Here is a 27,359-nt window from a genome sequence, read left to right on the forward strand (position 1 = left end):
CTTCCTCTTCTGCAAAGAGGAGATTGGCTCTGCTCTCTCGATCTCCAAGATGCGTACACACACATTGTGATAAATCCATCTCATCGCAGGTTCCTGAGATTTCTAGTAGGCCCCGAGCACTATCAATACTGAGTGCTCCCATTCGGCCTGTCATCTGCACCACGAGTCTTCACCAAGTGCCTCGTAGTAGTAGCAGCCTTTCTCAGGACTCAAGGTGTTCACGTCTACCCCTATCTAGATGATTGGTTGATCAGGGCTCCCACTCAGCAAGCTGCTGTCGTCCTTACGTCTTTCTTTACACAATCTGATTTCGCTAGGATTTCTCATCAACTATGCAGAATTCTGCTTAGTCCCATCTCAAACTTTATCATTCATAGGGGCAGACTTGGACACCTTGCAGTTAAAGGCATTTCTGCCTCGACAGCGAGCTCTCACTCTCATCTCTCTCGCACACCAGCTACAGTCTCAGCAACGCACGTCTGCACGCCACTTCCTCATCCTACTGGGACACATGGCGTCCTCAATACAGGTTACCCCAATGGCCCGCTTGGCCATGAGTCATGCAGTGGACTCTAAGGTCACAATGGACTCAGTCTGTCCAACCTCTATTGACCACTGTCCACATCACTGACTCACTTCATCAGTCTCTAGCCTGGTGGCAAAATCAGATCAATCTACTCCGAGGCCTGCCCTTCCAGGCTCCAGACCCTCAAATAATGCTCACCACCGATGCTTCCAACCTCAGCTGGAGAGCCCATGTGGCTGATTTGCAAACACAAGGAACTTGGTCTCCAGAGGAAGCCAAACACCAAATCAATTTCCTGGAGCTTCAAGCAATCAGATATGCTTTCAGGGTATTTGACGATCGCCTTTCCAATCAGGTCATCCTGATTCAGACAGACAACCAGGTGGTCATGTGGTACATCAACAAGCAGGGAGGGACGGGCTCCTTCCTACTGTGTCAGGAAGCTGCGCAGATATGGGCGGAGGCCCTCTCCCACTTGATGTACCTCAGGGCCACCTATTTGCCGGGAGTGGACAATGTGTTGGCGGACAACCTAAGTCGCGCTTTCCATCCGCATGAGTGGTCCCTCAACCCCTCAGTAGCGAATGCAATATTCCAACGTTGGGATCATCCTTGCATAGACCTCTTTGCATCGCCTCAAAACCGCAAGGTAGAGAACTTTTGCTCTCTCACTAGCAGCCAACAGTCACAGCCAAGAGATGTGTTCTCCCTCTCATGGGCAACCGGTCTCTTATATGCATTCCCTCCACTTCCACTTCTCTCGCAGACTCTCGTGAAGTTACATCAGGACAAGGGACGCATGATCCTGATAGCACCTCACTGGCCTCGCCAAGTGTGGTTTCCAATACTTCAGGATCTCTGCATTCGCAGGCACATTCCCTTGGGAACGGACCCGCTTCTGATCACTCAGAACGCCGGGTGCCTACACTACCCCAATCTTCAAGCTTTGTCCCTGACGGCCTGGATGTTGAAAGGTTAATTCTTCAGCCACTTAACCTTTCAGAGCCAGTTTCCCGTGTCCTGATTGCTTCACGGAAGCCTTCCACGAGAAAGTCTTACCTCTACAAATGGAACAGGTTTAAGTCATGGTGTTCTTCTCAATCCCTTGATCCCTTTACCTGTTCCACCACGAAGTTTCTAGACTATCTCTGGCACTTGTCAGAATCAGGTCTAAAAACGTCCTCCATCAGAATGCATGTCAGTGCAGTGGCCGCCTTCCATAAAGGTGTTGGAGATGTTCCTATTTCAGTATAACCCCTCGTAACATGTTTTCTGAAAGACTTGCTTCACCTCAAGCCTCCACTACGCCCTCCGGCTCCTTCTTGGGACCTCAATCTGGTTTTGGGTCGGCTCATGAAACCACCATTCGAGCCTCTCCAATCCTGTGATCTTCGCTATCTCACATGAAAAGTGATTTTTCTTTTGGCAATCACATCTGCTCGCAGAGTTAGTGAGTTACAGGCCCTAGTTACCTATCCGCCTTACACTAAACTTCTGCAGGACCAGGCAGTACTCCGCACTCACCCTAAGTTCTTACCTAGTAGTATCGGAATTTCACATTAATCAATCCATTATACTACCTACCTTCTTTCCCAGGCCTCACTCCAATCCAGGAGAACAGGCTCTGCATACCCTTGACTGTAAACGGGCTCTAGCCTTCTATCTAGACCGTACAGCTGCCCACAGGAAAAGCACTCAGTTGTTTGTCTCTTTCCATTCCACCAAATTGGGGCAGCCTGTGGGTAAGCAGACTCTCTCCTCCTGGTTAGTGGACTGCATATCCTTTTACTATCAGCAAGCAGGCATTCCACTTCAAGACCGTGTTAAGGCACACTCTGGAGGGCCATGGCGACTTCAGTAGCACACCTACGCTTGATGCCGCTTCCTGACATTTGCAGGGCTGCTACCTGGAGGTTTCTCCATATCTTTACAGCCCATTATTGCTTAGACAAGGCCGGAAGACAAGATTCCATCTTCGGCCAGTCTGTCTTGCAAAACCTTTTTACAACTTGATGTACCAACACCCTTCCGCCTGCCCATTAGGGTTCAAGATGCCCTCGACCAAATTCCTCCCCAATACTTGTGCCTATTGCACATCTTATTTATTTATTTTAGTTTTTTCTATACCGGCATTCGTGAGGGTATCACATCATAGAAATGAAACATAGAAATGACGGCAGAAGAAGACCAAACGGCCCATCCAGTCTGCCCAGCAAGCTTCACACGTTTTTTTCTCTCATATTTATCTGTTTCTCTTAGCTCTTGGTTCTATTTCCCTTCCACCCCCACCATTAATGTAGAGAGCAGTGATGGAGCTGCAACCAAGTGAAATATCTAGCTTGATTAGTTAGGGGTAGTAGGGGTAGTAACCGCCGCAATAAGCAAGCTACACCCATGCTTATTTGTTTTACCCAGACTATGTTGTACAGCCCTTGTTGGTTGTTTTTTCTTCTCCCCTGCTGTTGAAGCAGGGAGCTATGCTGGAAATGCATCATGCCGGTTTACAATAAACAGTGGAGTGATAAAGGAACAATGAACGAAATAAATAATAGGTGCTAAACATAAAATAGTTACAGTTACAATAAAACAGGGATGAGTACAACTGGGAGCAAGAGGAAAAATGAAAGGAACTTTAACATAGAATATTAACCGAAGTATGACGGGGTACATTACAAGAATTATGTGATTTACAATGATTTGTTGGTGCATTTCTCGGACATCCTCAGCTCGGTACTCACCCATATGTGAGGACTACCATCCTGCTTGTCCTGTGAGAAAGCAAATGTTGCTTACCTGTAACAGGTGATCTCACAGGACAGCAGAATGTTAGTCCTCACGAAACCCGCCCGCCGCCCCGCGATATTTGGTTCGTTATGTTTTCTTATTTTATGTTTTCGGCACTGCCTGTAGCTATAAAATAAGTCTGAAGAGGGACCCCTGCTTGGCTGCAGGTTTAGTGCCATGCTGGGCATGCCCAGTAGGGGCCAGTCAAAGTTCTAGAAACTTTGACAAAAGTGTTCCGTGATTGGGCTCCATCCTGTGATGTCACCCATATGTGAGGACTAACATCCTGCTGTCCTGTGAGAACACCTGTTACAGGTAAGCAACATTTGCTTTCCATCTCCTGCCTCTAAATCATTGCTGATTTTTGTTCGGCCAGGTTGGCAAAGCCATCGTAGAGGAACAGCTGGAGCAGATTGAGTTTCACAGCTGGGAGGACTTCTGCTCCTTCCTGGACAACTGGTGCAAGGAGAGGAAGTTGAAGTTTGTCATCCGACATTCGGTGATCCTCACCGATGATGCTATAAGCCAGGATATCCGGGGACCTGAGGCATCAAAGTTATTGAAATACAGTTTTGTGCACATGGTCTGCAGTGTCTCCACCAAGAGGTACGTTGAGAAACAAGTGAAGGAGGCAACTGAGTGTTTCCTTTTTGTTTTAGGAGACCTTGATGGTTGGAGTGAGCAAATTAATCATAATTAGGTAGAGGAAACTGCATGGGTGGTGACATATTTGGTGGTCATGACTGTAGGCGATGATGTGCTGTCAGCCAAGATAGGTAGTTAGAGAACACTGGTGCTATTATCGATGATGATGATTTTTTTGTGGCAGGGCTTTCCTTAGGAGAGGGGGACATCGGGATGACTGCCCCTGGCTCTTGCGCCACCACAGTAGCCCTGTGCCTGATGTAACATTATTGGGCTATGCTTGCTCCTCCAGATGTGGGTTCTGGTTCCAAAAGAAGTCACTACTGCCCCCCCCCGGAGGGTGCCATGAACAGTTATGAGCAGAGGTTCTTTGGCCCCGCACAGACTGCAGCCACTGGGGGCTTAAGGATTTCAGAGGTGGCACTACCCCCATCCTCAGCTGAGCCAGCAGGAGGAGCAGCCTTCAGACTAGAGACCTGGGGATTGATGGATTAGGTTGGATGGGGGAGAATAGGGACTGAGGGATTAGAGTGGGAAAGAGAGGGAGTAAGACTCGGGGATAGTGGGGACAGAGTCGGAAGGGGAGGGAGAAGAGGAAGATAAGAGTATGTGGCGGGGGGAAGGAGGAGAGAAAGGCATAAGTGCTGCATATAAATATGTTAACTTATTCTCCATGGGCCTCAGACCTCACTGGAGTCTGCCATGGTATCTGGTCATGACTGCAGGTCACGATGTGAAGTTGTCCACTGATGAATTTAAGGGTATCTAGTAGACATAAATACAGATACAACGTGAAGTGGTCTATGATTAGATTTAAGAGTTTGCCAAAATAAAGCAAAAGTACTTTATAAGGTAAATTTAGGTGGTTAGTTGTGATTATTCAAAATGAACTCGTAGAAGTCCCTCCACTGACCAAAACCTCATTCTGTGAATTCCTATGAAGATATCTGTGTAAAGTCTTGCATTGCTGACCTACACAGGTGTAATGTACTTGCGTGTATAGGGTAGGCAATAATCAAAAAGCTCATTTATGTGGGTAAAGCAGGGTTTTACCCATGGAAGGGGATTTCATTATTCCTAGAGCAGCGCACTCATGTCTGTTTAAGCCTCTGATAACAATGGATTGAGTCTAATGGTGACAGTTACAATGAAATGGAAGTAATGGTCACATAAGGATAGTGAGGTTGGGATGATGTGGATTGTAGATTGGCAATCAATGATGATCCTATCATCTGAGGTACATATAAACTACTTAATAGTGTCTTCATTCCTACCCAGGAAGAACTGTCCAGCATTCATTAAACTGAGACTAGGTCCTCAGAAGGACAAGCTCATTGTCACTAACACCATCCTCCATCATGACCATGACTTGTCAGAAACTGCTTCCACTCATGAGATAAAACCATGGCAAATGATGGCTCCCATAGACCTGCCCACCAGAATTGCAAATGATATCTCCTGGAAGTTCCTGGAACACAATGACTTAAGGAGACTCCAGCGATTTCATTCCGGTGATTTTGAGGACCGGACCCAGGTGCTGACAGAGCTGGGTTCTCTTTTCATTTCTGATCCTGGGGCCAAGATCAAGTTGGTGTTTGTGGAGGACAAAAGACTCGTAAAGAATATTTTCCTCATGACTTCCCACATGCAGGACCTTGCCCATCGATTCGCTGGACATCTCTATGTGGACCTTCTCGCTGACTTCAGTCCAGGCTTTGCTTTGTACACCATCTTCTGTGAAGAAGAGAGCATGGGGTGGAAGGTGTGTGCCTACTGCCTCGCAAGGAAAGACGGATCGGATTCATTGAGGTTCCTCATGGTCTCAGTGTTGCAGAGCATCCCCAAGCTCAATACCTCTGTCAAGCACTTAACAGTAAGCCCAGAGATTGAGGATGCCCTGGACATAGAAGCCCTGGTGCCTTACGCCTCAGTGAGATATTGTATGTCATTGGTATTGGAACTTCTGTACAGCAAACTTTCTCACCTGGACTCAATAGTGCAAGCTCAGATCAAGAAACACCTGCTCGATCTGGCCCATTCTGTCTCCCCTGAGATCTACAGCCACTCCTTAACTAACTTGATTGCTGTCTGTCCTGCAGACTTTTTCCAGTATTACTATGATACCTGGCACCCGCGCAAGAAGCTCTGGGTCAGAGAGCAAGGCGAGAACCAAGGTGCAGAGGACAGCATCTGTGCTTTCGTGAAGGCCAAGCATCTTGCACTAAAAGGCCGAATGGGCACATCGTCATCCTTGCACCACTGCCTTCAGGTTGTTCTTTGTGACAGCAGGACATCATTGGAGGACAAGACATTACCTTCGCATGAGGCTTGTGCAGGGATTGACAATACCCCAACAAACTCCCAGCAGGTAAATCTGTACAATGTGTATTTCATGATTTGATGCTCAGAGCTTGTATCATCATATGTGGACTGCAGCAAGGGTTATGCACCCAAGCCAAATTAGAGGCAAGAAAGCAGAAACCAAAGTTCATAAGTGGATCAGTATATACAGGTTTTTCTGCCATTTAGTACCTATGGGGGGGCGGGCGGAAGTTTAAATTAAGCCCTTGTACCACCTCCAGTCATCAGATACAAAAACTCTTATAAGACCTTCATTTTCCCTGTACGTACCCAGATCAGTCCAGACAGCTGGATTTTTGTCTCCCCTCCAGCAGATGGAGACAGAGCAGTTTTTGACTGACACTGCCAGTTAAGTTGAGGTGCCACCTGCAGTCTGCCAGTATTTCTCTGTCTCCAGCATGTGGTGGAGGTGCAAATCCCAGCAGTCTGAGTTTCAAAAAAAAAAAAAAAAAAGGGAAGAAAATAATAGGAAGATCTTGGACCTCTGAAATCTACAGCCTCCCAGAGGGTTGCTAGGTCCTGAGGGAACCATCCCCTCTGGTAGCTGAGGCATCCGGGCAGAGGGTTGGAGATCTTGCTGCTCACTCCTATTCAAGCAGCTGCCAGGGTTGACACTGGGAAGCCCAGTTCACTCACCCTGTCAGGGGATAGCAGGAACCTGCAGCTGGGCACTCGATAAAGGGTGTTGAAAGGGAAAAAAAAAAAAAAGACGACATTTTGTTTTCGCTGGTTTGCAGGTAGGCTCAGCACATCCTGGCTCTTGCGGCTCTTGTTTTTCGGCTCCCCTGCTCTTTTCGGCGCTTCCTTCTTTGGTCCGGGGTTCGGATCATGCCGCGTGGTGCTGCCTGCGGGGCCGTGCAACGGTCTTTCTCACAGGTCAAGCAGGATGGTAGTCCTCTCATATGGGTGCATCATCAGGATGGCGCCCAATCACGGAACACTTTTGTCAAAATTTCCAGAACTTTGACTGGCACCTACTGGGCATGCCCAGCATAGCACCAACCCTGCAGCCAGCAGGGGTCCCCCTTCAGTCTTCTTTTTTCCGCACAGCAGTAGCCACACGGGTTAAGGAGCTCTTCAGAGATTCCTGACAGGAATTTTTCCTCACGGATCTTCATCAATATTTTCAAAAACATTTTACCCCACAGGGGTCCCCTTATCGATATCTTTGCTCCGCGGTTGAACGGTAAGTTTTTTTTACCTGCTTGCGGTCGATTCCCATCAAGTTTTTCCCTGGCGGCCTACCGGCCATCGACCGTACCACGGCTAAATTTTGTCGAGGCTATGCTGTCGGGTTTTCGTCAGTGCCCTGACTGCACTTGAACGGTGTCCATCACTGACCCTCACACGATCTGTGTGATGTGTTTGGGGTCTGACCATGATGTCCTTATTTGCACCAAATGTGCCCAAATGACATCAAAGGGTCGCAAAGCTAGGCTGGAGAAGATGGGACTTCTCTTTCGGCCAAAAACCCTGACTCCATAGATAGCTTCGACGTCGTCTGAACCAGTGCCATCTATTTCGCGCCAGCACCGGGAAACCGCTGCTACCCAACCGGCTTCGACTCCATGGGTGTCGACCCCCTCTGTTCCTCCTCAGGAGAAAGACCGAGGAGAACATCGAGAAAAACATCGACACCACCATCGAAAAGCTCAGGCCACCGATACAGGCAAGTCCTCGGCATCGACGTCGTCTGAGCCACCGACAAAGAAGTCCCGAACAGAAAAAGCCCCATCCTCTTCTGTGTCTGAGTCACCAAGGTGTTCCCCCACCTGGACAGGTGCCGGGATCCGCGATTCCACCTTCACTGGTGGACCCTCCGGCTACGCCAGTGCTGCCTCCTACTCCGGAACCGGGTATCCATGCCCCAGGTTTCCGTGAGGAATTGGATCAGATGATCCAAGAGACCATCGGTAAAGCACTCCAGGGGTTCAAACCTCCATCGATGCCGGTTCCTGCTCCTGCTCCGGCCACCGATCCGATACCCATGGCGCTTGCACCGCTATTGGCAAGAATGGATACGTTAATCGGTGCCCTTCCACCGGTGTATCCGAGGGAACCAATAGCTCCGATTCCTTCCTCACCGATACCTTTGTCATCGGAAGAAGAAGAAGAATCACCATTCCGCCCTCCGGAGTGCTACCACCGACACATCCATCGATGCCTCCCTCGATGCCATCGATGCCTTCGGTTCCACCTCCAAGGCCATCGATGCCTAGGCCCGGACCTTCTGGAATAACACAGTTACTCCCTTCTGATGAACACATGGGAGCTGGTGATGAGCCATACAATCCCTGGACCGATGATTCGTCCCAGGATTCAGATGATTTGCCTTCACAGCCCTCTCCTCCTGATGAAAGGAAGCATTCTCCTCCAGAGGACTTGTCCTTTATCAACTTTGTTAAAGAAATGCCTAAAACAGTTCCATTCCAGCTTCAGACTGAAGAGGACTCTAAGAATCAGATGTTACAACTTCTCCAATTTCTCGATGCTCCTAAGGAAATCATGTCTATCCCTATTCATGACATCCTCTTGGAACTTTTAAAGAGAAATTGGGAGCACCCTGGCTCTGTGGCACCTGTTTAACCGTAAGGCAGATGCCACCTATCTAGTTCAACACACCTGCATGCCCTCCGAAAACTCAACATATGTCACACCACAAATCAGAGGTCCTTAAGCCATTATCCAAGCTTAATTATCATTTATTGACAAAATATTTTTTATAAATACATTCAGTTTGACTGTTCTTATGTTACCTTCTCGGACCCTTACCAAAATACTCTAAAATCACACTCATGCTTTACCCTTAAATACCTTCATTCATATCACACATATCTCACTTATTCCCCACTCATTCTATACATAAAATATATAAAGTGCTAGAAATTCCTTTGCATCTAATGCAATTGCAATACTTCATACATCATTTTTTAAATACTTATTTGACACACTTTATCCCCATATACTTTTAAACATATGATGTTAATTGCTCTTATACTACTGTAAATTGGTCTTGTCCTGCTATAAATTGATCTTGTCCAACTAGAGCCTCGTTTCGCCCTAGCACTTAGGGCTTCTTCAGGGACGTAGTTTCTTTTAAAATCTAGCACACATTACATAGTATTGTGTCACTTCATATATCATTTCACAATCACTCTCTTTATTTCTCACTCTATTCACATGTCAGCTTTACTGTGGTCCTTGGGTCTCTCAAATGTAGAACCGCTTCCAAACAATAATGTGTGTGGCACTTCAATATAAATATGCCTGCTTGACTGTCTTCAGGCATCACATTCCACACTCTTCCATCTCAGAATCTTTCACATCCGTGATAGATTTCCCATGTTCAAACTTTTCCAGCATCTCTCTCTGAGGCACAGCCCCTGGCTTCCAGAGAGCTAAACTAGATCATCATTCAGTAGTTGTGGAGTCAGCCCAGAAGAGGGCACGACGCTCCAAACCCCACTCTTCCATTCCCCCAGGAAAGGAACAGAAATTTATGGATGCGCTTGGAAGACGAGTATTTCATGAGTCAATGCTCTTCTCTCGCATTGCTTCCTATCAATTATACATGACCCAGTACAATAGGGCCCTGTTTACGAAGATTCAGGAATTTGCTGAAGCCTTACCTCTGCAATTCCAGGACCAACTTCATGCTCTAACACAAAAGGGTCTAGATGCTGCCAAACATGAAGTACATTCGGCATATGACATCTTCGACACCGCCTCCAGAGTTTCAGTGGCAGGAATTAGTGCGAGAAGGTGGGCCTGGCTAAAGTCTTCAGACCTCAGACCAGAAGTACAGGACTGGTTAGCTGACTTGCCCTGTGCTGGGGATAATCTTTTTGGAGAAAAGATTCAAGAAGCAGTGGCACAGCTCAAGGACCACCAACCGACTCTGCACCAGCTCTCCTTACTGCCTTCTGATCTCTCTTCCTCTTCCAAACGATCTTTTAGAAGAGACTCCAAGAGACAATTCTATTGGCAAAGGAGATTCTATCCCTCGGCGTCCAGGGCTCGAGCTTCTAAGCCTTACCAAAAAGGCCAATCCAAGCAACCTCGAGTTCAGAAGTCACAGCCAGCCCCCCCAGCCAGGTCCAGCATCTGGCTTTTGACTCCTTCCTAGAGAGCAGTAGCCAGCCTCCACTTCCGGCTATTCCCGTCGGAGGCCAGTTATGCCACTTCTCCAAACCATGGCACACAGTCACCACAGATCAGTAGGTACTAGCTGTAATAACCCAAGGTTACCACCTCAACTTTCTCTCTGTTTCACTGGATTCCCCACCTCGGCTGACGTGGGGAACATCCGATCACTCACTGCTCCTGGAGCAGGAGGTCCCCCTCCTCCTCCAGTCCCAAGCAATAGAACCAGTGCCCCTCTCCCAACAAGGGCAGGGGTTCTATTCCCAGTATTTCCTGATACCAAAAAAGTCAGGTGGTGTTCACCCAATACTGGACCTTCGCACCTTAAACAAATACCTACAAAGAGAAAAGTTCAAGATGGTGACCTTGGGTTCCCTTCTTCCCCTTCTCCAAAGGGAAGACTGGCTCTGCTCTCTAGACATCCAGGATGCCTACACACACATTTCCATTACACCATCACATCGCAGATTCCTGCGCTTCCTAGTAGGCCCGAAACACTTCCAATATCGGGTGTTACCATTCGGCCTAGCATCTGCCCCATGAGTCTTCACCAAGTGCCTCATAGTGGTAGCTGCCTTTCTCAGGAGTCAGTGTCCACGTCTACCCCTATCTCGACGATTGGTTGATCAGGGCTCTTACTCAGCAAGCTGCACTGACGTCTCTATGTCTCACGTGCCATATCCTGATCTCCCTAGGGTTTCTCATAAACTATCCAAAATCCAGGCTAGTTCCCTCTCAAACCCTATCGTTCATAGGGGCCGACTTGGACACTCTAAAAGAGAGAGCCTTCCTACCTCAGGATCGAGCTTTCACTCTCACCTCTCTGGCCCATCGACTGCAGTCTCGACAACACTCAACTGCACGTCACTTTCTGATCTTACTGGGTCATATGGCCTCCTCGGTGCATGTCACTCCCATGGCCCGCCTGGCCATGAGAGTAATGCAGTGGACTCTAAAATCACAGTGGATTCAGTCTTCTCAGCCAATGTCCACCATTGTCCACATCACCAACCAGCTCTGCTTATCGCTGGCTTGGTGGATATTTATTTTATTTATTTATTTAACAGCTTTTCTATACCAACATTAGTAGGTACATCATATCGGTTTACATCGAACAATAGATGGAAAATACAATGGATAAACCAATCCAATCTGCTTCAAGGCCTTCCATTTCAGGCTCCAGAACCTCAAATAACTTTGACAACAGATGCCTCCAACCTAGGCTGGGGTGCACATGTTGCAAACCTGCAAACTCAGGGCATTTGGTCTCCAGAGGAAGCCAAACACCAAATAAATTTCCTGGAGCTTCGTGCAATCAGATATGCTCTCAGGGCTTTTCAGGATCACCTTTCCAACCAGGTCATCCTGATTCAAACAGACAACCAACCAGGTGGTTGATTGTCTAATTCAACCCTGCTTGTGGATGAAAAAAAAAAAAAAAGAGAACACATAGGGCCAACTCTCAGTGCAGGACAGTGTTGCTAAAGTAGCTGGCTTTGTTTTAGCCAGCTAACATAGGATTAGTTGCAGCTGCAACCTGCCAGCTAGATCGCAGCTGAAATTAGGATCAACTCTAGCTGGCTAAATTTAAGCCTGCAACAGTTGCACCTATATTTGGCCAGCTAAATTACCTGATTGGTGCTAGATGGCTAATTTTATGTCCTTGCTTCCTAAACTCCCCAAGAAAGCTCATTTTTTGAGTGGCAATGTTTAGCCACTCTGCAAGAAAGATGGAGGAATATTCACCCCACCCCCCGGGATCTAGCTTCCTAAATTAGCAATTAGGCCGCTACATTCCTTGAATATTAGCTTCATTTGGGATAAACTCCCCAACGTTTGTAGGACAGTTAACATCAAACTCAACTACTGATGTGCAGTGCACAATCAGGCATGCACGTATCGACGTGCGAGCAGAGATACATTGGAATTTTAAATCTTGTGCGCATTTGCACGCATAGGATTTAAAATACGCCTACCGCTTGTAAGTATGTTACTAATTTTAAGAGGTGACTCGAGCAAACCTATTTCTCACATCTTCCATAGGACTTTTCTGGCTTTAACTCGCATATGTAAGCAGATTTTAAAACCTGCTCGCCCGAGGGGGTATTCCCAGTTTTTCAACTTAGTCCACCAGTTTGCCCAGTCAATCTCGGGGTCATCCAGACCCCTCTGGTTCTTCACCCTACACATCCCCCAATTGACCCGGATCCCTCATCCTGTTGTATAAGGCCAGAAATACGAGATCTGCAGACTTGCTCCTCATCAGGAGCAGCAGTAAAGTCATTAGGCATAACGAGCTGCCCTACGCTGTGGCCTCTGATTTTAAAACACGGAGTTATGCCCGTATCAGTTGGCCCTGCCCCTCCCCATTTTTGTTTGTTACGCGTGCGTAACCTCTGGCGTTTTAAATATGCCTCGCTCACGCATGGCCCACATGCTCGCGTATTAAGGGCTTTTTAGCTTGAGCAGTGCTTTTAAAATTCAGTCTAATACACTTTGATGTCCTCACTCCCCCCCCCCCTCTCACAGGTCGGCGAGTCAGCTGGAGAGCTGAAAGGAAGGGAGTTTCGGAGCTGGACTGAATTTTGCGAGTTCTTTGATTCCTGGTGCGAGGAGAGAAAAGTCCTGTATAAAATTGAGCTGGCCACCCCAGCGAATGAGCTGGCTGGCCCAGCGCAGACTGAGGGCCTCAAGTATGCCTTTGTTAAGCTGGTGTGCCAGAAGACCTTCGCAGATGCTCCCCACCCGAGGACAACGTTGCCAAGGTAGGTTGTTACACATTGATGTAGTGGGCACCATCTATCTATCCTGCCTGTTCTTCCTTTCTGCCGCAATACTGCAGACCTTACTTGATCACTTGAATCTCTGTTGCTAAACCAAGTTCCCTGTTCCTTGGTTTTCTCAACTGCAATTAACTAATAGCAATAATTAGCTTTTTCCTTGTTGCCTATTTGTGAAACTGTACAGCTGTCATTGACCCACACATGCACTCACCTGAAGTGCTTGGTCATAAAGCTAATTGTGACACAGTTTGGATAAAAAGTACCAGTGACTCAAACTCCTAATTAGAGGCAACAATAGATTGGTGGATTTGGTATCACTAACCCTGTGTCTCATCTTTCTGTTTATGCCGCCTAGTCTGAACTGTCCATGCTCATCCAGCATCACCCTGCGGGCTGTGCAGGACCGCACACGGCTCTCCATCATCCAAGCCTTCCTGGACCACAATCATGAGCTGGATGCCTGGGAGTTCCAAGCCCTCTTCTCCCAATTCCGCTTGACTTCCAAGTTCTTCCTCTCTGCCCAGCTCACCAGCAGCATCTCCCAGCGCTTCCTGATGCCCTCAGACCTCCAGCTGCTGCTGGACCATCAAGAAACCCTGGAGCCAGCTCTGGTGGACCTCCTGTGGGAACTGGAGGCCTTGCTCCTTCTGGATTCTGCCTGCCAGGTGAGGTTGATTTTCCAGCCAAATACGGTCCAGGTGGATAGCCTCTTCTTGGTGACCTCTCACAACCGAGCCTTGCTCCGATGCTATCCATCCATCCTTTACCTTGGCCGCTCACTGGCAGTGAACAGTAACTTTGACCTTTATACAGTCCTTTGTGAGGACACAGCCAACCAGAGTCGGGAGTGTGCCTATTTCATCACGCGAAAGGAGAACCAAGCACCCATCCGCTTTCTAGTGGCCTTCTTCATCCAGAGCGTACCAGCGGTCAGGTCGCTGACCAAAGGCATCATCCTGCAAGCTGACTTGAAGGAGCTGGACCTCATCCATGAGCTCCTCCCATCCTGTTGCGTGCGAATGAGCCAGACCCATGCGCTGAATGCACTCTATAAGAAATTAGCCATGGAAGACCCCTCGGCGCAGGTCAAGCTGAAGAGACTTATCTACAATATGGTCCGTGCTCGTTCACCCGTTGTCTACAACTTCTCCTTCCAGAAGCTGGAGGCCACCGCACCCCCTCGCTTCCTGCATCACTTCCTGGAGGCCTGGCAGGGGCGCAAGGAAGACTGGGCCGAGTACTGGGGCCACCGCATGCGCAATGGCCAGTTTCTGGAGTATGCCGCCTGGAAGCCGGAAGAGCTACGTTCGGCGGTGAGCTTTCCCAGCCCGCTGGCAGCTTGCATCCAGGCCCTGCTAAAGGTGGCAGGGAAGATGGTCCAAGAGGAAGAGAAGCAGACCCAGTTGCAGCCTGCTGCTGCAGATGAGGTGAATAGACTTATGTGATGGTCCCTCACTCCATGCACTTCCCCCTAGTAGACTGAAATGTACTTTTTATTTTTTTGCATTACTAATTTGACAGTGTTGTTTAATTTTTCGTTGTCTTTTTTTTTTTTTTGTATCGTTTATTTTTAGTATGATTTGTATTTTCTTGCGTCATGGAGTTGCTAGTTGATTTTGTTAGTTATTTTTGTTTTATTTATCAACATTTGATATTCCTCCTTTTCCAAAGTTAGTCTCAAGGTGGATTATGTTAAAAATAAAGAACATTCAACATAAATACAGATAAGACCTACATTATTAGTAGGTATCAAAGGTGTAAATAATACCTATAAGGTAATAGGAGAGTACATCTTGGTCCTTTGAGTGAAAAATCTATGTAAATAATAATGGACTGTAAGAGTAGAGTACTTAATGCATAGAGAGACGCATGAAGCACCTGATGAAAGGATAACAAAGAAGTATTGGGCTCAACTGAGAAAGAGTATTAGAAGTCAGGTGGTAGAGGTAGGAGTTTTTGCTGTAGAATCTGAGGTAAGACCTGGCCAACTTGCCAGATTTCCTGAAGTCAGGAAGTAGGAGGTGGCATGTCTGCTGTAGAGTCTAGGGGAGATTCTAGTTGAATAGCCAAGCTTCTTAAAAGAGAAGGGTTATTAGTATACTGTTCCATAATTTTGGGGCAAAGCAGTTGAATGCACCAAGTCTTGTGTATGTTAGTCTAATGGACTTTTATGTAATTTACTTTTTTTTTTGTACATCGCATTGAGCTCGTTTTGCACATACAATTTATAAATTTAATAAATGAGATGGTAGAGTCCAAATGAGGAAGGTGACAAAAAAAACTGTCCTGGATAAGGAGAGAGAACTTACAAGCTTGGAACTGGGATCTATCATCGCAGTATGGACAATAGACTGAATGGACTCGTTGGTCTTTTTCTGCTGTTATCTACTAATTAGCCTACTTTGTGAAGAAAGGGCGACGTATACGATTGGCCTGTCTGTGTACCTATGTGTCCATCTCCCACTAATAAAATTCTCATCTAGAGTTTATCGCCAACAAATTTTCAGGCTATATATAGTGGGGTGGGGGGGGGGCCCCCAAGAAGAGTTGGACATTGTTGTGTTTGGCGGTCCATGGGCTAATCCCATGAACCACCGTCCTCACCTCCAAATCTGGGCCAGCTGCACTGCTCCCCGACACAGCGGACCGCAGTCAGCTCACCCCAAGGCAGGACGCCGTCAGCCCTCCACGCAGCTGGATGCTGCCCACGGCTATGCACTGTGCGTGACACCTCTCTATATTTAAAGGGACCGTGGCAGGAAAGTCCCCGCGGCCCCTAGAGATGACATCATCACTACTGTCCTATATAAGGGCAGCTCCCCAGAAGCAACTCGCCTCAGCAACAAGTCCTGTTACCTGATTTTAGTGTGTGTTGCTTCCTAGCTTTCATCTCTGCCTGCCCCAGTCCTTCTCTGTCCGACCTGCTTCTGCCTTGCCTGTATGCCTCAGCCCTATCTGTTCCTCTTCCTCTCCCTCGGACAGATACTTGGTTTGACCTCTTGCCTGGACCTCGTTCATGCCTGATTGCTGCCTTCCTCAGACCCTTGCCCAGACCCTGACATGTTTACTCGCCGCCTGCCTACGACCTTTGCCTGGCCTCAGACCACGTCTCCAGTCCCCAGCAGAGATCCTTATCTAAGTCCTGCTGGCCCTGGCACCCAAAAGCTCAACCCAAGGGGAATGTGGGCTGGTAAAAGTGAAGCTCCTGTCTGGTCTGTGGTTCGCCTGGGTCCACCCGCTGACAGTGAGAACCTGCAGGGCTTCTCCATGCAGGTAGAGCCAATCTCGCCTCTGCCCAAGGGTCATAAAAGATATGCCCTATTGGGTCAGACTAAGGGTCCATCAAGCCCAATATCCTGTCTCCAACAATGGCCAACCAAGTCACAAGTACCTGCCAAGTACCTAAACATTAAATGAATAGATCCCAAGCTACTAATACTCCTTGATTAATAGCAGGTAATGGACTTCTCCTCCAAGAACTTATCCAAACCCTTTTTAAACCCAGCTACACTAACCACATCCTCTGGCAATGAATTCCAAAGCTTAATTATGCTTTGAGTGAAAAAGAATTTTCTCCAATTTGTTTTAAATGAACTACTTGCTAACTTCATGGAGTGTCCACTAGTCCTTGTATTATCCAAAAGAGTAAATAACCGATTCACATGTGCCTGTTCAAGTCATTTAATGATTTTGTAGACCTCTGTCATATCCCCCCTTAGCCGTCTCTTCTCCAGACTGAACAGCCCTAATCTCTTCAGCCTTTCCTCATAGGGGGGCCGTTCCATTCTCTTTATCATTTTGATTGCCCTTATCTGTACTTTTTCCAGTGCAACTATATCTTTTTTGAGCTGTAATGACCAGAACTGCACACAGTATTCAAGGAGCAGTCTCACCATGAAGTGATATGGAGGCATGACATCCACCATTTTATTCGCCATTCCCTTCCTAGTAATTCCTAACATTATTTGCTTTTTTGACTGCCACAACACACTGAGCTGACAATTTCAATGTATTATCCATTATGACACCTAGATCTCCTTCCTGGGTGCATAGGTGTGCTAAGGGGGGGGGGGGGGGGGTCAAGGAAGGTGGTCCGCCCTGAGTGACGACAAGGGGTGGGGGTGCCAGTGACCAATCAACCGCTATGAATAGCGCCTATCGGGGGGCGGGGGGGAGCATGTGTTGAGTCGGACGCATGCTTCCCAGCTGTGCTGTGCTAGTGATTCCCGACCCCACTTGGATTCCTTTCTGGCTCTGGCTCTTCCGAGGCGGCTGCTGCTGCTGCCGTGCCGACTCTGAGTCCCGATTTGGAGATGATGCTGCAGGCAGCCACTGACCGGAGATTTTGATGGTGAGTCAGTGTAGTGGGTGTTCCTTCCGTGTTCTTCTCTCCATCTCACCGGCTCAGGGAAGTCGACGGGTGGCAGGCAACACCAGGCGCTGCTCTCAGTCTCACCACCCCAACCTCTCCTCGGCAGCCCTGACTCTCTGTTCAACCACGGCTCTCCCCTTCCTCCTTTTCTCTCTGACTCCACTGGAGACTTAAAAAAAAGAAATAGTTGCTGTCTTCTCTTAAACGTATGTGCCTGCCTAATTGTACTGCTGTCTGCTGGTTCACATTATCTGCCTCCCTCATAGGGAGCTCTGTAAAATGTGTATGTGTGAATCATAGATAAGGTTGTGGGGGTTGTTTTGGTATGGGAGGTTTTACTATATTGTAATGGTAATTCTGTTTGTTCATGGCTTTCTGAGGGCCAAGCTCACATCCAATACGCATTACAAAAAATTTAATTCCAAAGGAGCTCCAAGTGTCTTTTTTTTTCAGAGTTTTCTGGTTGGGCACCACAGGAGTGCATGTAAATATAATATGCATGTTGTAAGTGATATTTTTGCCTCGGAAGACTGTACTCTTGAATGTTCTTTCTCATGTAAAATTTGTTATAAATGCATAATTTAATTGTGTGTGTCTGTAAATGGTGTGGGTGTGTGTATGTGGGGGGAGTGAAGGTGGGGGTGCGGGTGGGTGTGTGTGTCTGAGATGGTGAGTGTATAGAGGAGTGTGTGTGCCTGTATGTGTGTATGTATATTTATGAGAGTGCCTGTATGCAGGGGTGGGGGTGAGAGACAGGAAGCGTGTGTGTGTGAGAGAGAGACTGAGGAAACGTCAGTCTCTTTCACTCACATACACACTCACACAGACACACTCAAGTTCCCTCTGTCTTTCATCAAGCATGTATGTGTGTGAGAGACAGAGGGAGGATATTTTGTTTGTGTGTGTGTTCCCCCAGTTCATGAAAATCTCAGGGTGATAGGTATGGAGAGTGGGGGATTTTTAAAATCCTCATTAGTTTTAATTACTGGGTGTTATTTGATGTGTCTGCTGTTCTGAAATATTTTATCGATGTTTAGGAAATTTTTAAAAATTTGTACAGGAGCTTCTAATTATTGAATATTCTATTCATCAGCTGTTGTGAAATGTATATTTTTTAGTATGGTTTTACTATTCTGATTGATTTATATTTCTTGATTGTATTGTTTTGAGGAATAGTGATTTTCTGCTTTTCCATTGTTGCACTCCATACAGAATCTGGCTTGTGATTTCCAGTTCAGTTTTTGCCTGCATGTGTGAGAGAGAGGAAACGTGTGAGAGAAATACAGAGGAAGCGTGTATGAGAGACATACAGGAAGTGTGTGAGTGTGAGAGATACAGAGAAAGTGTGTGTGTATGTGTGAGTCTCTCTCACACACACACACACACACATATGCTCCCTCTGTCTAACCAAGCATGTATGTGTGTGTATGAGAGAGAGGGAGTATATTTGTGTGTGTGTGTGTGTGTGCATGCGTGCCCACAGTCTACAACAATCTTAGGATGACAGATATGGAGAGCAGGAGATTTTTAAAATCCTTATTAGTTTTACTTATTGGGTGTTATTTGATGTGTCTGATGTTTAGGACATTTTAAAATTATATATTGGGTGGGGGGGGGGGGGTGCCAAATACTTTAGGTATGCCTCTGCCTGGGTGGTAGCTCCTAATATGAAAGCTAACATCATGTAACTACAGCAAGGGTTATTTTTCCCTATATGAAACACCTTGCACTTGTCCACATTAAATTTCATCTGCCATGTGGACGCCCAATCTTCCAGTCTCACAAGGTCCTCCTGCAAATTATCCCAATCAGCTTGAGACTTAACTATTCTGCATAATTTTGTGTCATCCGCAAATTTAAGCACCTCACTTGTCGTGCCCCTTTCCAGATCATTTATAGATATATTAAAAAGTGCACTCCACTGCTTATCTTCTTCCACTGTGAAAACAGACCATTTCCTAGGGTGTAGCCAGATGGACCTGGGACCAATGGGTTACGTGCTCCCCTGTTAGCAGATGGAAACAGAGTTGGGTTCAAAGCTGACGTCACCCTAGATTATACCCCTACAGTGACCTCAGCCTTTCAGTATCTCTCCATCTCCTAGCCTTCCCTATCGGGAACACAGTGCTCTTTAGAAAAGGAAATGTTACCTTTAAATGGGAGAAAGATCGAGCCCCGCTGTTCTGCGGTGATACCTAATGGTGCCTGCCCCAGTTGAGAATTCCTGAGGCAATTTCCGAGATCCCTCAGAGGTAGGCCTTGGTCCGGTGGCCGGTTCCTGGCATGGACTTTGCTGCTGAAGCCTATGCCCTCTTCCTCCCGCAGCCGGAAACCATCTCTGTACTCAGCCGGTAAGCGCTGAGCCCAGGTAAGTAAAGAAGAACTCCTCTGATTCAGAGACGTGGAAGGGCTTTCTTTGGTAAGTCTTTCCTCCGGTCTCCTTGCTGGGCGTGCCGTACTGATGACATTTCCGATCCCATTAGGGCAAGGGAAGGGGATTTTCCGAGCAGGTTGAGCAGCCCCCCCGATGGGTTAGGCCCTGCTGCAGAATAGGTGGGCAGGCTAGGCGGCACCATCATATGCGTGGTTTGGTGCGGCGCCATTTTCCCCCATTGTCCGTCTGTAAGCGCCGGCCCTGTTGTGCACGCGCGCACCTGCACACGTAAGTACACGCATACATTTGCGCACAACTGGATGCTTATACTTATGCACGTCAGGGCAGACTTGTGCGCGCTCGAGCTCAGGCGCTAACTGGCTGAACGCACAAGCTCTGTTAACTATGGCTCCGGCAACAAAGAAGCACAAGCGACACTCCCTTTGTGCTGCCTGCCATATTAGGGCTGCGCAGTCTAACCTAGAATCCTTCCTGTGTCAGCACTGGGAGGAAGCCTGGGGAGGGCTGGAATCTCAGAATTTTTCCAAGCCCAGCCCCTCCCAGTTCCTCCTGGGCTAGGTATGGACCTGGCAACCTTTTATTGAGTGGAATTCTTTCAGGGCCTTCAAGCCTTTGTTCAGGCGCAGTCAGTTGCTGCCCCTGCCCAGTCTGAGCCCCAGCTGGGAAGGCCTCGTCCTCCCAGCATGCCTCAGGACATGCCTCGCCTCACCAAGGGTATCCCTGACAGGGACCCAGACACCACGGACAACGATGGGGATGCAGACTCATTGGAGAAGGGGAAATCCCTCCAGGCCTGGAGCCATACCCAGACCATGCTATAGTTTTTCTATAGAGATGAATTGCTGGCCCTGGACTCCCAGACCCTGAAGACTCTGGGAGTTCCTGGCACAGACCCTATGTCTGAACCAAAGAGGAATCCCATCCAGGTGTGTCTATGGAAAGCCTCTTGCTACCCTTAACCAATAAGCCTGATACTTTGATGCAAGCCCAACATTGCACTCTGCTTCAACGGCAAGGGGTAACAGGGAATTGGATTCAAACAGCAACCAAGAGCTCTGATGTTTATGGTCTAGGAAACTGATAAGCATGGGGGTAACCTGCATGGCGCAGCAGATACTACCATAAGGTTGCTGGACAGACTGGATGGACCATTTGGTCCTTTTCTGCCGTCATATCTATTTATCTATGTTTTTATGTCTCAAGCTCAGCAGCTCAATGCAAGACAGGCCCCACTGGTCCTTTGCTTCCTCCACCAAAAGCGGCTCCTTCCCTTTACGGTGCTTATGTGACCTGGCCGTTGAAGGCCTGGACCGTTTTCCTTCCTGACGGGGCCGAATAGCCCCCACTGGGCGCCCTTTTAAAACATTTAGCAACCCTTGGAAAAAATATTCCACCCAAAAGAAGGAAGCTGAATCCAACTGTGGGACCATGGACCTGCTAAGGCTTCCTCCGCAGCTCCCTCTGGGAATACCCTGCCCATAGAGAACCACAGGGGAGGTGTGAACTGCCTCTGTCTAGCACATCGCCTCCTGAGTCGCTTTCCACCAAGCCCTCACCAGGTAAGGGGGATGTTCCAATAGTGGTCAATTCACCCTGAGCCTCTAGGCTGCGTTGATATAGGCTAAGCAATCGCGATGGCTGGTTTGCCCGTATATGGCAAGCTGCACAAAAAAGGAGGCCCCTTAATCTTTCTGGTCCCCAGCGCATTTGTTCCGCTTGCCTCGGATGGGAGAGAAAACGACCAACCAACTCTCTGGGATGTGCGTACGCAGAGAGTATAAAGGTACCCTGCAAGTCCCCCCAAAGAAATCCACGTGTCTATCAACCACCAAAGAACGAGCATTCTCTACAGCGGGTCCGGCCATTTGGAATAACCTACCCACAGACCTCAGGCTAGAACCTTGCCCTCTAACCTTTCGAAAAAAACTTAAGACCTGGCTCTTCCTCCAAGCCTTCCCTTAACTTTCAAAACCATCCATTTTCTACCAGACAGGACTCCGCTTACCTGACTAGGCGCCCTGCCTAGTTTAGGCTTGATATTTTTGCCTCTGTTTCTTTGTTTTGTATTTAGTTTATTCAGTTTTGCTGTCCTTTGCCTCTGGCTAACTTAGCCCCCCCCAAGTTACTACCTCCTTGTTATATGTAACTTTCGCCTCTTGTTAAATGGTTGATTAAGTTCTACCCCTTGTTACATGTAAACCGATTTGATTTGAATTTATTCAGGAAGGTCAATATAGAAAAGTGTTAAATAAAATAAATAACTTGAGGCCGCATCCTAAATGCCCAATCCGGATGCTCATTCGTGCGTGCGCAAACCCGAAGCAGGCTAGCGAGCGTACTCGTGTGGACCTGCGCGCACTCGGGCTAGCGCACGTTCGTACAAAACTTTTTCTAGGCTGTGGCCTCACCGCACGCACGAGTGCCTGGGAAACACCAAGCCGCGGCCAACCACGAGGCTCAGCAGCCCTTTTTCTCACTGCGGAGCTCCTTTCCCTAACAGGACCAGCAGCCCGGGAAATCAAAAGCTGCCCCCCCCCCCCCCTCGCCTCCACTGGCTCGGAACAGTAGTGTGAGAAGGGAACCTCTGGGGGAGGGGGGGATGGCCCGAGAAAAACAGAATTTCTCTTTATTTGAGTCCAGCCTTTTGTTGGCTGGAAGCATGATTGGGCCTGCGGTTATGGGAGGAGAAGGCACGAGCTTTCACCCTCACGCTCCCCCTTCTCATTCTGTCTTTCAACTTTTTTTTTTGAGCCGAAACCTGGCAAAAAAAAAGCCTTGACTCAATGCTCAACTGAGGGAGAGCACCAGACTGTGATCACCTCCAGAGTTCTGTTCCTTCTTCCTCTTTTTTTTTTCTCCCTTTTTTTTAAATAAGCTATTCCCACAAGGGGAGATGCATGTCCACCATCTGCTGGAGACAGAAAATACTGTCAGACTGATGTGGGGCAACATCAATTGCCTGACCGTAACTTCTTTGAGTGTCCTCCAACTGCTCCACCCACCCTCTTTTTACTTTTTCCTTTGTCAAAATTTCAGATTTTGATTTTGCTTTGACAGTTTTTCTCAGCATGGCTGAACCCCCCCCCCCCCCCCCCCCCCCCCAAGCTTCAGGCAATATTCTCAGTACAACTTCAAGGTGTCTTTAACAAGCCATCACAGAGTGTGTGTTGCCTGGGGCTAGAGCATGATGATCTTGGTGGCGATATCTGCTTAAAGATGTCAAGCTCCAGTTATAGAGAATCCAAGATGATATTGTTGCAAAAGGAAAGTCCCAGTCATCAACACTAGCATAGACGTAGGAGAGCTACACCGTCCACTAGTGATGCTTCAGCACCAAAATGAAAGACTAGGCCTAGGAGCAGGGAACCATCTCACCCTTTACTGCTTGGCATCCAAGTGTTGTTCGGTCGAGCTCAGGAGATACGGCGCCAAACATTGAAGAAAGACGTTGAAGTCTTGACACCAAGGTTGTGCGTATTTCATATTTCCTCCAGTGGTTTTCCCCATCTCATATCTCAGACATTCATCCGCTGCCCCAAAGGGCTTGGGAGTTCTTCAGCTGGATGGATTTCTGCCTTTTTTTTTTTCTTTTTTTAAACTCTGATGCTAGGAGAACAAGAAAAAGAGTGCACCCTGCTGGATAAAGTCAAGACCTCCCAGCCTCCAAGCTGGTAGCCACTCTAAAGTATGGCTTTGTACATCTGACCTAAAAATATACCTTCATCAGGCAGAGCACCCCCCCCCCCACCCCCACCCTGCCCCACTTCTTCCAAGGCCTCAGAGCAGGCATGAAGCTTCCTACAGCTGTAACAGTTCATGGTCTGTTCGTGGCTCAAGATTTGTTCTTGCAAGACCTGTGCAGGCTCTGCGAGCCAAGCTGCAGTCAGCTATTTTCAGGCCTGGGGTTTTTTGAGTTTTGGCCATCATGAGGGCAAAACCATGAGCTCACTTGTTACTTGAGGTGAATGGATGGAGGATAATGTCTATTCGGCAGGAAAAACCTGCCTCCACAATGGTTCGCTCTGACACCGCCTTGTGAAGGACAGTGAATTGGAGGGGACTTTAGGACAGGTATGTTGGAGACTTTGGTTTTGACTGCTGGCGTAGTGGAGGCTGCTGTAGGGCAGGATTGAGGCACACTGGTAGCGCTACGTGGGGGAGACTCGGTACTGAAAGGACAGATTGATTACAGATCAGGCATCAAATCCATTGTACAAGCCAAGTGCTCCCCCTCATTTCATGAGTGTTGAACGTACTATCTAACAACCAGATAATTTAAATAACATAACATTTGTATCCTCTTCAATTCCAGAGAGTCTCTGCCCTGCCAACATCAACTTTCAAGCCGGATCCTGTGGTGACCACCTGTTGATCAGTGGCTGAGCTGGAACAGACCACCAGAAGTACAGAATGCAGTCAAAACAGTATCTGTTTGTGGAGATGACAGTGTCTCCAAAGAGCTCCTTATGCCCTGGACCTGCAAAAGCTGCACATTTGGGCCTACAGGACCTCTTAAAGGAGCTGACAGCCTTGTTCTCAATGAACTCCGGGGCCAAAGTCAAACTGATCTTCTACTCGAATAGCATAGCGGTGGATGGCATGTTCCAGATGATGTCACAAGTGAGCTGCTTGTTCTAGCACTTTCACCTCTGTTCTGCATCTGTGCCAGTCCATGTTGCATACTGTGCTTTGGGGAGGACAAGGATAACAGGAGCTAGGAGTGTGTCTACGTCATGGCCTGGAAAGAGAGCCAGATGCCTGTCCAGTTTATGATGGTGTCCAATGTTCCCTCCAAGGTGTGTGCAAATTTATTTTCGTGTGAGCAACAATTTTTTTAAACCAACAATTTTTGAGCGCCAGTATTAGAGATGCATTTCTGTATATAGCACAAAAATTAAAATTTATGTGAGCAACCATGCAAAACCTGTGAGCGATGTTCCAAAATGTATGTGCTTGGCTTAGAGGGGAACTATGGTGGTGTCGCTCATGCGATATGTCCTATTATGTCATCAAATTCCAGACAGAGTGTTACCCTTGAAACGGGCTTCAAGGAGCTGGATATGGTTAGATCCTTTCTTCCAAAAAGGACAGTGATGATGAGTCAGACTTATGCCTTGTACATGTTGTACTGCAGAGTAGCCCAAAAAGAGCCCAGCTTCCAGGAAATGAGGAGGAACATCATCCATAATTTTGCCTACGCCTGCACTCCTGATTTATACCAATGCAATCTGAGGGAAGACGTGACCAAAGGTTCACCTAGGGTGCCAAATACTCTTTCATCGGTCTTACATAAAAGGCTTGTCTGAGTGCAGTGGAACACCACCCCTTTCTCAAAACAACTAAGGTCTGCTGTAAGCTACAATATGGCTGGGCCAGAATGATCTGGACTTTCTTGCTCGCAGTTAAAAGGACCCTGTCCATTTGGTAGGTCTTGTAGTGGGTGGGGGTATGGGAATTTTGTTGATAAAACATATGGATCATGGCATAGAAAAGGACCAAGAATGCCAGACTGTAGCCATTCAGAGAGGTCTAGTTGTAGGGGCTGTAAATTCATATCAATAGACCCCCCCCCCTCCCATAAAAAATAAAAAGCTTATAATACCCAGAACAGCTGTGTACTATTGTTCGGTTTTTTGTTTTGTTTTTTTTTGTTTAAAGGTTTTATTGATTTTTTTTTCAGCATATGAGAGCAGGATCAACCATCACAGAAATAGCTCTTAATACAAAAACATTAATCATTAAAGTAAGGGAAAAAAAAAAACCCTTGAAAACATACAAATCTTCTGCTAAAAATAAAATTCCTGTTGTAACTACAGAAAACTATAAGGAAAATAAAATAAAGGAAATCTTCCATAACCCCTCCCATCTGTCACTAAACAGTGACACACCATAAAGAGCACATTAAATACAAGAATAAGGCTGTTGTGGGCTATAAATAACCAGCAGCTGAAAGAGAGAGATTTTTATCGGAATATTCCAGGAGAATACAATTTACCAGCAAGGCAATTCAGAAGCAGTTTAAGAGAACATTATTGATACAGTGGGTTAAATATGTCACCACTTCTAATTTACACACCAGTGAGTTAGTTTGTGTGTTTGCATAATATTTTCCTAATTGGTTGGCATTATAATTGTATCTCATATATGCTAATGAGTGAATTCTTGTAAGGCATATGATTCCTTGTAAATTAAGCCAGAAGGCAAAATTTAAACTCTGTGTTGAACCGTAACATACTTTTTAACCTTTTACATACAGTCTAGCATTTCAGCAAGCTTGGATAGTTTTTCCAAGTCTGATCAGTGCAATTTCACAGTGCAGTAATAGTTTTATAGGAAAACCTTTTCAAATCACACCTACAAGACTATAACAGAAGCAAAGGTTGGCCACACCCATTCACAATTCATTCATCTTATCAAGAAATATCAGTAAGAAATCATCTCTGAGTTTGTGATAATCAAAGAATGGAGCTTAAATATCCCAAAAACAATCCAGTTGACCCATTAAATACCAAGTCAACTTTTCCAGACATCTTTCACTACATCTCATACTTTTTGTATCCATTCCAGGTGAGTTGGAGGAAGCTAATCCACTTCCTGCAGCTAATAAACCTGGTACTAGGAGTCTTCCCCCCCCAGCACCAGATACCGTCCCCTCATGAAAATTCCAAAATTGTACGTGGCATCTCTACACATGCAAGCCTCAATATAGACCTGTACACGTCATCCAGAGTGTTGTGTATCAAAAGACATATGGTTAAAGAAGCCTAACATAATACATTTTCTCCAGCATAAAAGAGAAATGCGAGCAATCCATTTGTTCTACCGTTATGGTGTAATATGTGCTCACATGAAAACTTTTAGCTGAGGTCGGCGGCTCAGAGGCAGCACTTCCATGCAGAGGGTACCTGGTTTGAATCCACTCTGGGGATGCTGCAAAAGCATAAGAGTCATAATGCCTCTGTATCACTCCATGGTGAGACTGCACCTTGAATACCGTGTACAATTCTGGTCGCCGCATCTCAAAAAAGATATAATTGCGATGGCGAAGGTACATAGAAGGGCAACCAAAATGATAAAGGGGATGGAACAGCTCCCCTATGAGGAAAGGCTGAAGAGGTTAGGGCTGTTCAGCTTGGAAAAGAGACGGCTGAGGGGGGGATATGATAAAGGTCTTTAAGATCATGAGAGGTCTTGAATGAGTAGATGTGCATCGGTTATTTACACTTTCAGCTAATAGAAGGACTAGGGGGCATTCCATGAAGTTAGCAAGTAGCACATTTAAGACTAATCGGAAAAAATTCTTTTTCACTCGATGCACAATTAAGCTCTGGAATTTGTTGCCAGAAGATG

At 47.0% G+C, this 27,359-nt stretch overlaps 1 protein-coding gene across 6 annotated transcripts in view; it reads left to right on the forward strand.

Annotated features, from left to right (window-relative positions):
• The window catches only part of LOC115080763, a 168,623-nt gene extending 141,555 nt beyond the window's left edge, over nt 1-27,068 (forward strand). For all 6 annotated transcript variants that reach the window (XM_029585152.1, XM_029585155.1, XM_029585157.1 and 3 more), the window contains 5 exons: nt 3,687-3,916; nt 5,234-6,323; nt 12,989-13,224; nt 13,598-14,669; nt 24,322-27,068. In XM_029585152.1, coding sequence (XP_029441012.1) covers nt 3,687-3,916; nt 5,234-6,323; nt 12,989-13,224; nt 13,598-14,669; nt 24,322-24,381 — 2,688 coding nt within the window. In that variant the 3' untranslated portion in view covers nt 24,382-27,068. The remainder of the gene's footprint in view (nt 1-3,686; nt 3,917-5,233; nt 6,324-12,988; nt 13,225-13,597; nt 14,670-24,321) is intronic.
• The last annotated feature ends 291 nt before the right edge of the window (nt 27,069-27,359 follow it).

Source organism: Rhinatrema bivittatum, chromosome 19, assembly GCF_901001135.1.
Source record: "Rhinatrema bivittatum chromosome 19, aRhiBiv1.1, whole genome shotgun sequence".
NCBI classification, from domain to species: Eukaryota; Metazoa; Chordata; class Amphibia; order Gymnophiona; family Rhinatrematidae; genus Rhinatrema; species Rhinatrema bivittatum.